Genomic DNA, 10140 nt, shown 5'->3' with positions numbered 1-10140 from the left:
AGAGATTGAAGGATTTAATTTTTACACCAATTTTATCTAGAATTCATTGATCTACTTCCTACATGTACAATGACAATCTTCTCTAACAACAGTTCATCCTTTCTAGACGATCAAGCTTGTTAATGAGGAAAACGAAGTGATCAACCGGGATATGGAGAATATGTATGAATTTTTTTTGGCGGCAGCTGGGAAATTGATGGGATGGATGGGTGCTCACACCACAGCCCACAGCACCCCAAAAATTTTCTCTCTGCTGCGTTGTGACTGCTGCGGCGGATTCTGGGTCTACATTCTGTTTTATTTTTTCTCGATTGGGCCAAACTTTTTAGCAAAAGTAATGCTATAATCAATACTGCAGTATAGTACTGAGTTTCCAATACTATACTTCAAAAGTATAGTATATAAAAAGACAGTTCAATACTATACTTTGAAAGTATAGTATTGAAAACTCAGTACTATACTACAGTATCACAATACTGTATAGTATAGTGGCAGTGTTGCTAACAGGGGCAGCTTCAGCGGCATTACACAAAGGGCAAGATAATGAAGACCTGATCCTTAGAGCAGGTCACTCCTTGGGGACTTGGGGTGGGGAACCTGAACTGGCAGGTAAGATGTAAACTGCTACACTGTGATTGTTGCTGATGCTTCCTTCACCAGTTCTTTGAAAGGTGCTACCACCCTTGAAGTCCACCCCAATAGAAAACCTGGACATTTCCCAATAGACAAAGTCAGGGATGTCTCTGGGAACAACATCAGCAAAGAGGTGGAGGAGATCCTCCATGCTGAGGTCATTTCTCCCATTGGCTGCTTGGTAGTTGAAAAGATGGTGTTGAATTGTTTAAAGATGCCTGAGACATCATTGTTATTATATGTCATAACAGTATGACTTGTCAAAGGTAACAAAGTAATTCAGAGTCAAAAAAACACAAAAAAACAGAACACAACACAATAATTGCTTTCAAGAAAAAAACATTATTTTATTAACTTATTTGATGAACACAAGAATCCAAAATTTATAAGAATCAACAGTAAGATTATATAAAAAGAAAGAGATCTTGAAAACTTGAGAATACTTTGATGAGAGTATTTTAATTTTTTTGGTTAATAGATAAAGAAGGTGGGAAGAACCAGAGTTTTAAATCATCCACATGATTATATATACTAATGATTCTGAGGGTCAAGAGCATCCTCATTGCAATAGAGTTGATGAGGGATTTTTGCAAGGTAATCATAACTTCTGGAAAAGATACCTCAGATTGGAATATCCAAGGTATCTTCAGGTATAGATTTCCTTGGACTGTGTGTCCAAGGAATTTAGCTAAGACTTTCTTTAGCCCCAAAGATTGTCTCAGATCATCTACTCAGATTTTGTGTCCAAGGATACCTTGGTCTTTTTTGGCGGTGTACAGCACAAGAGTGCAAATATGTGTGACACAATGGCTTACACATTATCTGTTGTGGCTACATCACATGGCACCTGTAACCTATTCTTGTATCTAGAAGCTTGCTCCCAGTGCCCAAGGGTAAAGGGTAAAATGTTAACTTCATCAGAAAGTTCAACTTGTTTGAACCTCAAGGTTTGTATTCATATTTTGTGTTGCATATTAAATTGAATCTTCCACTTCAGAAATGAAGAGTTTTCAAGGGGTTCACATCATGCAGGTAATGTGAAAGATGTTTTATTTGAAGAAATCCTATTGGATGTTGATGTGATATTTCTTTTATATCTAAGGAAATATGAGCATATCAATGTACGAGACCAAAGACTCCTAACAACTCTTTATAGATAAGAGTGCAAGTATCAACCTTTGTAAAGGTGTTGATTTCTTCTCTGTCACTTGGTGTCTTGTAGTGTCTTCACTCAGTACTCTACCTGAACAAAGTTATCATTCTTCTCAACCTGGAAAACAGAGCAAGATATCATTCTCAATCTCCTGATTTTGTTCTCCAATATCATGATAGTATTTGTGGGATAAATCAGAGAGAATCCCTCAAAGACAGAGATCCATACTAAGTAATTCAATTCCAACCAAGATGTTGAAAAGAAAGGGTGGTTAATTATCATTTCTGAGGGCCACTCATGAGAATTTTTTTGGCTTGGCTTGAGCTATGATGAGCCAATTCCATGTCAAAAATCTCATCAAGTTCAATCAAGTCATAAACCAGGAAGCTGCCTCATGATGATTAAAGCTGTTTCGACTCTCAATCCGATCAAACCGAAACTACAGATTTGAACAAAACAGAGTTCTGATAAATACAGACCAACCTATCGGATTTCAATCCAAACTCATGAATTTGTTCATTCAAAACTCACCATCAGCCTTTCGATCAACCAAGAACTACAACCGACCAGAATACCAATACCCTCCAAAAACGTATCACCAAAATATCAAGAAACATGAATGGATCAACAAATCAAAGAAGGGTACCTAAAAATGATCTTTTGATTAGAGCTGCATCTGGAAAACCAACTGAAAGATCACCAGTATGGGTAATGCGTCAAGCAGGTCGTTATTTACCTGAATTTCGTAAAGTAATCTTTCTTCACTTTTTCTCATAAACCAAACCAAACCAAAAAAGAATGGTAAACTAACCACAAAAATTGCCCTTCCCCTTCCCCTTGCCCCCCGGTTTTGGACTAGTTAAGAGAATCGCATGATTTTTTCGAAATTTGCAGGACTCCAACTTTAGCCACTGAAATTACGATGCAACCAATCAAAAGATATAAAGGATTATTAGATGCAGCCATAATTTTTTCAGATATTTTAGTGATACCACAAGCATTAGATATGGAAGTGATTATGAAACCAGGTCCGATCTTTCCAAATCCGATTCAAACCAATCAAGAAATGAAAGATATGATCAACAAACCGATCGATGAAATCGAATTGAAATCTAAATTACAATATGTTTATGATGCAATCGAATTAACGGTCGAAGCATTAGATAATGAAATACCTTTGATTGGCTTTGTAGGTGCTCCTTGGACTTTGTTTGCTTATATGACTAGTGGTGGTAGTGGTAGTAGTGCTGGAACAACTTCAACAGGTTTAAATGGTTCGAAAGCCACTAGTTTTGATACGGCTAAGAAATGGTTATTTGAAGAACCTGAACTATCAATCCAATTATTAGAAAAACTTTCAATAGTTTGTTCAATTCATTTATTACTTCAAATCAAATCGGGCTGTCAAGTCATTCAAGTCTTTGATTCATGGGCAGGTGAACTTAATTCATACGATTTCAAAAAATTCAGTTTACCTTTTCTAATTCAAGTGGGTAAATTAGTTAAAGAAGGTTTGATTAAAGAGAATTTACCTATTGTACCAATGATCGTTTTTGCAAAAGGAGCCAATCAATCAAATCAATTAAAATCATTATCTGAATCGGATTATACTACTATTGGATTAGATTGGAAGATTGAACCTGAATTTGCTATTAAATCATTAGAATCCAATTCAACTAAAATCGCTTTACAAGGCAACTTAGATCCTGCTATCTTACATTCTTCACCCGATTCAATTAAAAGATACGTCAAGTTAATGTTTGATAAATCAAATGGTGGTTTCAGAGGTGATTTACCTCATATTGCTAATCTAGGTCATGGTATCACACCTGGTGTAGATCCAGAATGTATGCGTGCCTTTTTGGAAGCTGTTCATGAAGAAAGTCGAAAAGCTAGAGAAGTGAAATGAAAAACCTTATGGAGAATGATCGTCAATCAAACCGGACGATACTTGGAAGAAGTCAAATCTTGTGGTCCAATGTGGCGAAGAGGCAAGACCATTAGAAGACTTTGATGGATCATATCTTGCATTAAGGCATTTAGTTTCCATCAAATTAAACTTTGCTTAAATATTTACTTCAATATCAATTCTCCGATATTCAAAATCAGTGTTTATACGTGTATAAGAAGTATTCGATAGTGACTTCTATTATTGAGGACTACAGTTTTATAGCGATACCTCAATGTGTTTTGTTGTAATTTCAGAATTATGTTGCTTCTAGAAGTCCAAACGTTGAATATTTATCCCTGCTACTAGCATATATGGCTCTCCTTGAACGTATCGATGCAAGGTTAGTTGGTTGAGTCGTCAAATAGAGACTTTCCCTGAGCCTCTCCGACGGATATGGCATATGGATGGCTTGATCCTACCTATGAGGGTGCTAATAAGAACATGTTCTCTCTAGTCAAAGCTTTAAATCTTAACGATGTTGAAAGTAGACAATCCGATACATTTCTCGTGATGAACATCATATGTGCTATCTTCTAAAGATACAACAGCCAGATCATGTAAGCAAGAGAGAGGATGAAGAGATAAGTAACAATGCTACAATTGATCAAAAGTAAATATACATAGATATAAAAACTGCTTGGCGTATAAATCAAATGAAAATATAATCTATGTGTAAAGATTGGAAGTTAATCTTTCAAGAAAATTTGACTTTTCACCAGTAGGCCTCAGATCGAGGTTCAATAAAAAGTGGTAAGTTGGCTTCAATACGCCTCTTACGTTCAGCTTGCCATCTTTCGAACCATACTTTCATCTTTGCCCTTTTGGATCCAATGGATTTGATCAGTTATGAGAATGGCGTATAGATAGGCCGAATGGTGACTTACCGTGAAGCTGGACTTCCACAATTGACAGTCGGAATAATCTTCACCCAGTCCATCGAGACACAAAAACATGTTAATTCAAAGAATGACTAATTCGGATGATTATAAAAACATAACAACAAGTCAGTTTAATTCCTTCCATCGGCAATGATAGACTCAACAGCGGGAAGAGCGCCTAAGTATATTAGGTCCAGATGAGACAAACCGAATGCTCTGAGTAGGGTACTCCAAACGCTTGACATCGTTCCGTACTATCGCGTTGAGGATAGAGACAAGCTTGAGTGACTTCGACCGGGGTGATTGGACGGTCCAGCTTCAGACGACTGGAACATTTCAAGTACTTTAGGCACTGGGGGATGAGCAGAACTGGTCAACGCGTCAGGTTTATAAGTCCACCCTGTGGGTCTCAATCCGATTACTGTAGAGTGGGAGAACTTGTAAGCGATTGAGAGCTACAAAATAAGGCCATCTGATAAAAGAAGAATGACTAAACTGTGAGTGAAATGGCCACGAAACCGACGCAAATATTCTTCAAGCATCTCATTTTTGATCGCGAAGAGATTAGTAACATGAACCTGAGCCTTAAAAGGATCATCAGTCATCAATTCATGTAACTCTGGATCTTCAATACATTTGAAGATCAGTGACTTTCGTGTGTCACAATAAATTTTCGATCCAATCGACTTGGCAATCTGTTTAACAATTCGTTCTTTGCCAATTGTATATGTTCCAATTAAGACGAGGATTGATTCGTCCTTTGAATTCAACGAATCGGCTTTCGTTCCCATTTGAAACTAACATTGAAATAACGACAAAAAATCAGTCTTCAACATGATCGTCTTGGTCAGATTTAACTGACAATTCGAGGGATTTTTGGGCCATTATCTTTCATTTCTGGGATGGTGGGGTTTACATCCTTTGGCTCGTCCGGGATATCGATAGAAGCGCTTATTGTTTCAGTTTCTTCTTTGGCCGATTGTCCTGCATTGAGCCAACCCTTGAGCAATGCGCCCGATTTTATAGTATCCTTGTTGAGAACCGGAACATTTCCTCGTTTCAGAGCAGTCTTATCGGTATCCACAACTCGTGATTTCACCAAATCAGAACATGCATTGATGACTTGTTCTTGAGCTGGAAAACAGTACTTTGGGTCTGGACATTGGGAAGCGGTAAGAAGACATTTTCGTATATAAGTCACTTGCAATAAGTCTGATTATTTTTTTCAATGATATCAGTGAGCAAATGGCAGTAGAACAGGAGACTAACTTAAATAGGTCGTATCGAGATAGCAAATATCAATCTTTTTGTCCTTCAACGCCGGATGTCTGAGTTGAGCAGGTGATGCTCTGAAATCTCCGCAATGCAGATACCGAAAGGGTTTTCCTTGTGGCTTGACACCTTCAAATAAAAACAAAGAAGATCCTGGACAGCTATCGAGAAACATAAATGGGAATGAGTAATAAAGATAGAAGTCATCTACTTGAAAGTGATAGCCTTAAAGAGAAAAAGGTACTCAACTGATTTGCATCCAATACCGTCACCTTCACCCCATCTACCATCGTAGGTTCATTATCCTTCAGAGGCTTAACCCATTGTTTTTTGACGCCGAGGTTGTGACATATAAGATTTGCCGTGGTCTGACTACAATAAACGAAACCATGATCCCAGGTATGACTTAATCTGGTGTAATGGTCAGCATGGGCGTGAGATAAAAAATACGCTGTAATGTTTGGGATCTTGCCATATTTGAAGGCATCTACAGCGATAGTAGTACCTTCCATAATCTTGTAGAAAGGTACATTGACTGCACTTTGATCAATCTTTGACCGTTTCATACTTTGTTTTCCTTTCTTGGAGTGATTTGAGTCTTGTTCAGAAAGTTTCCAGGCATTTTCTTCCTTCTTGCCACGCATGAGAGCACCAAAAGCATTGGATTCGGATGTGATGGTTTTTTTCGACAGTTTGATTTGTTGCGAGTCAGATGTCTTGTCGGGCAACTTGATCTTGGATGAGCTGGGAAGCGGTCGAATAGAGTTTAGGGGGCGAGGATGTGATTTTTGAGTACCAGTGGAAAGCGTAGGAAGTTGTGTGCTCGAGCTTCCATCTAAACATCCATTCACATGCCTCTCTGCTTCGTCAAGTGAGACGCCCTCAAGTGTGACGCTACAGATTGGACAAATGGTCTCAGACGTTTCAGCGTTGGACTTTTCTTCAAGTATCTCTATTAAGTCTTCATTTTCTGAATCAGAGAACACGCTCTCGCCTCTAAGCGTCCCGCTCGAATCTGAACAATTTTGCCAAAAGTCATCGTCTTCATCATCTTGTAATTCAGGTGGTCGTACGTATTCTTCTCCTTCGTCTGGAACAAAATCATCATCTATCGGTCCACGTTTTTCATCTTGTTTCAAGGGCTCCTTAGGTAACTTGCGAGCAGGTATCGCAAATTCTTCAGGTGAATCAGATTGTATTTCGATGGCTATCTCATTGTTATGATTTGTTGAAGAATTCTTTCTCGAGCTAGATCTCAAATTCCGTTTGTTCGGCTTGTGATCAAGGGTAACCGATGGCACCGCATCTTTTTCGACCACTCGTTTGCGCTTGACCGTGACTACAACAGGCTTTGAGGAAGAGGGGTGGATCGAAGGACTCTCGTCTGCCGATAAGATATCCCCAATTGAATTCTGTCTCTGGCGAGACGCGTCGGTGAAGAAGCTTGTGATAGCTCGTTGATCTTTTTTCGGAGTGACTTGAGGCTTTGGCGATTTCAAGCCGCGTGAAGTGCCCTGGTTCGTAGTTTTCGGATGGCTCGAATTGCCCATGTTCAAAATGAAGCTTAAAGCAAGAGAAATTCATGAGATATAAAAAGATATAAAGAGAGAACTTGCCACGAAAATATTTCAATGCGCTTTGTATTAATACAATCACTTTCTCGGTCCGGCCAAGTTATAGCTTATCAGGGCCATGAAAGTACCGGTTAAGCTTACTGGCTGACCCTTTCTTCGTCTTGTTTGTTCTGCAGTATGCACTATAAGGTATTCCAGCGTGATTTACAGGGAAACCTGAACCAGCAGAGCACAGACAAAACGAATCAAGCTTGTGGCAGGATCAAAGCCTATGTAAGAAAACCTGCTCAGAAAGCAAATAAATAGATAAGAAACAACAAGAACAACAAGAACAACAAATCAAAGTAATCTACGAGTGATATCACAAGCCAAAAAAGATGCTGAGTATCACAGAAAGGTACAATATTGAAAAAAAACATGGACAATCATTCAAAGGGTCCATAAATAAGCCTTTCCACCCGCCGTTCCACCCGCTATCCGTGCCGAGAGACTAGGATGCTGAGCAGTGGCAGCTGGCACGGTAGTAAGATAAGGATCTGTAAACTGTTTCAATAGCTCTCCTTTAGAGGAATATACGTCGAGTTTCTCTGTGGTACGGTGTCACAGTAGTCATTCCATCAAAGGAGCATCACATCAGTCCTGATGCATACCAACCTAGCCTGATGTAAACTAACAAACTTACGTTTCATATTACCAACTGTGAAATGCGATGGCAAATGTGGATTCGGACACCATCTTGCCTTGAATACCTATGAGAGGGATATGACCGAGTCAGTACATCCACACAAAACAGACCCAAAAACACATCGGGATTGAAGACGTACCGAAACCCAACGACCCGTCTGATTATCATGTCTGGCCTTGTAGGTTGGTTCAAAGTCGCTTTCAGCCCAAGTATCACTCTGACTAAGATCAAGGTCCCAAACCCTCAAGTGATCGTCATAACTCGTGCTCAACAATTTGTTGCCCAGCGGATTAAAGAAAGCAGAAGAGCAAGCCAGTCTATGCGAATAATTAACCACGCAAGCTTTGGATTCAAGCGTTGAAAGCTCGCTGTCGGTTGAGAGTCCGGTGAGAATTTTGAGGTCCCATATCCTGATGTTTGAGTAATTAAGATTAGACGATACGGAAGGTTGCGGCATGAGTAAATACACAACAATTGCGGCATGAAGAACAGTCGCGAATATTTAACGAAACTTACCGCATCTCTCGATTTAAGCCGGCGGTAACAGCCCATCGATTATCCGAGGTGGGACATAGACTTACACAACCAATCTTTTTCTTTGAGACCTCCCATCTTCTGGCCTTTTCCTTTGGCTCTCTCAAATCACGATGTGAGATTCCACCAGAGTTATCAGAACAGTATAGCTCACGACCATCGTTGGCAAATTCAAAGGCGGAGAAGAGCATCTCGTCTGATGACAGACTGTCCCCATCCAGAATCTCTGTACTCTGTTTGGTTTCAAAGTTCAGTTCACGAACGGTCGAATCATAACAGGCGGTATAGACGAGATGATGATTGGTCGGATGAATCTGGATAGCAGAAACTGATGATCGAGGATGAGCTTGAATAAAGAATGAACGTCCTTCTGCCGGCTCCAGATCTTCTTGATCCTCCTCCTCCGGTTCCTCTTTCTTCACAGGCTTCGCATCGGGTTCATCTGAAGCTTCTTCCTTCACCTCTTGACTTGTGCTCCCTTTATTAGACTGCCGATTTTCTGCCGCCGCGTCCCAAATCCCGACCCCTCCCACCTTATCTCCCATGAAAATCAAGTTCTTTTCGACTGTCGGGTGAAACGTCATACAATAGATCCGGCTCGGGCACACCTTATTCATGGCTGTCAGTCTCATCCCATTCAACTCATCTACCAATCGGTCATATTGATCATCACTACCATTTTGATAATCCAGATTTACCTCCTCTTGTTTCATAGACTTCTGTGGCTTAAACAAACTAGGTGAAAATGACTCAAACAGTCCGTTTGTCAAACTTTCTGAATCTTCATCCTTGATTCTCCAGCTTTCAGCAACCAAGGTTCGATCTGAATGTTTTAATCTTTCTTTCTCTTTGCTAGCCTTCTCGTTCACTTCTTCATCAATCTTGATCTTCAGTTCTAACTCCTCTGGAGCAAGTTTTTGTCCATTGAGCCGCATCGAAGACCTAGTAGCATGTCGTCTAGGTGGTACCACATTTTGTACAGGCGATTTGACCCGCTTCTTGACTGGCGTGCTGGCGTTGGATGAAGGGGATTCTTTTCGCTTGGTGATCAGAGGCTTTATGCTTAGTGAAGAAAGCAAGGATTGGTTCTTTTTGATATTCTCTTGCCTCTGTCTTTCGCTTTTGTTACGCCGTTTCCCAAATCCGGATGAAGAAGTTTATAAGCTAATCGTCAGGTCCCTTTAGGAGTTGGTCTAAGAGCTCACTAGTCTGTTAGGATCGCCATAGTTGAGAGAGTTTCTTGTTCGATATGTTCTAGATTGATTTGTAGGATGGGTTCGAAGGTATTGTGTTATTTGGATTTGTCAATTTCCTGCATTTGACGTCCGAAGACGCGACCGCGATTTACTTTATGCGACGCGGTGCCCCGTTTTGGAGCATAACGGGGCGGACACGCTCAAGCATCACCCCGATAGAGTCTGCTCTCCGGGGCCATCACCCCTCAATTACCAGGCTCACAC

At 40.1% G+C, this 10140-nt stretch overlaps 3 protein-coding genes across 3 annotated transcripts; 1 reads left to right on the top strand and 2 right to left on the bottom strand.

Annotated features, from left to right (window-relative positions):
* Window positions 1-2318: 2318 nt before the first annotated feature.
* Window positions 2319-4038, top strand: MELLADRAFT_50583 (uncharacterized protein; the record flags this gene model as incomplete). The annotated part of the gene is made up of 3 exons (XM_007416740.1): window positions 2319-2536; window positions 2646-3024; window positions 3070-4038. 3 exons carry the CDS (start codon window positions 2402-2404, stop codon window positions 3693-3695), a joined length of 1140 nt encoding a protein of 379 aa, XP_007416802.1.
* A 411-nt stretch (window positions 4039-4449) lies between these two features.
* MELLADRAFT_40002 (uncharacterized protein) lies at window positions 4450-6840 on the bottom strand (the record flags this gene model as incomplete). Its single annotated transcript, XM_007416735.1, has 9 exons — window positions 4450-4555; window positions 4622-4707; window positions 4824-4931; window positions 4969-5036; window positions 5112-5373; window positions 5703-5770; window positions 5885-6048; window positions 6137-6427; window positions 6578-6840. Coding segments are annotated over 9 exons (1416 nt in total), but the record flags the coding sequence as incomplete, so codon positions are not given.
* A 1050-nt stretch (window positions 6841-7890) lies between these two features.
* MELLADRAFT_112356 (uncharacterized protein) lies at window positions 7891-9905 on the bottom strand (the record flags this gene model as incomplete). The annotated part of the gene is made up of 5 exons (XM_007416808.1): window positions 7891-8048; window positions 8144-8210; window positions 8286-8556; window positions 8663-9742; window positions 9886-9905. 5 exons carry the CDS (start codon window positions 9903-9905, stop codon window positions 7891-7893), a joined length of 1596 nt encoding a protein of 531 aa, XP_007416870.1.
* Between the last annotated feature and the right edge of the window lie 235 nt (window positions 9906-10140).

The sequence above is a fragment of the Melampsora larici-populina genome, assembly GCF_000204055.1.
Source record: "Melampsora larici-populina 98AG31 unplaced genomic scaffold MELLAscaffold_64, whole genome shotgun sequence".
NCBI classification, from domain to species: Eukaryota; Fungi; Basidiomycota; class Pucciniomycetes; order Pucciniales; family Melampsoraceae; genus Melampsora; species Melampsora laricis-populina.
Note: the sequence above shows the minus strand (reverse complement) of the source record. Positions and strands in the feature narration are given on the sequence as shown.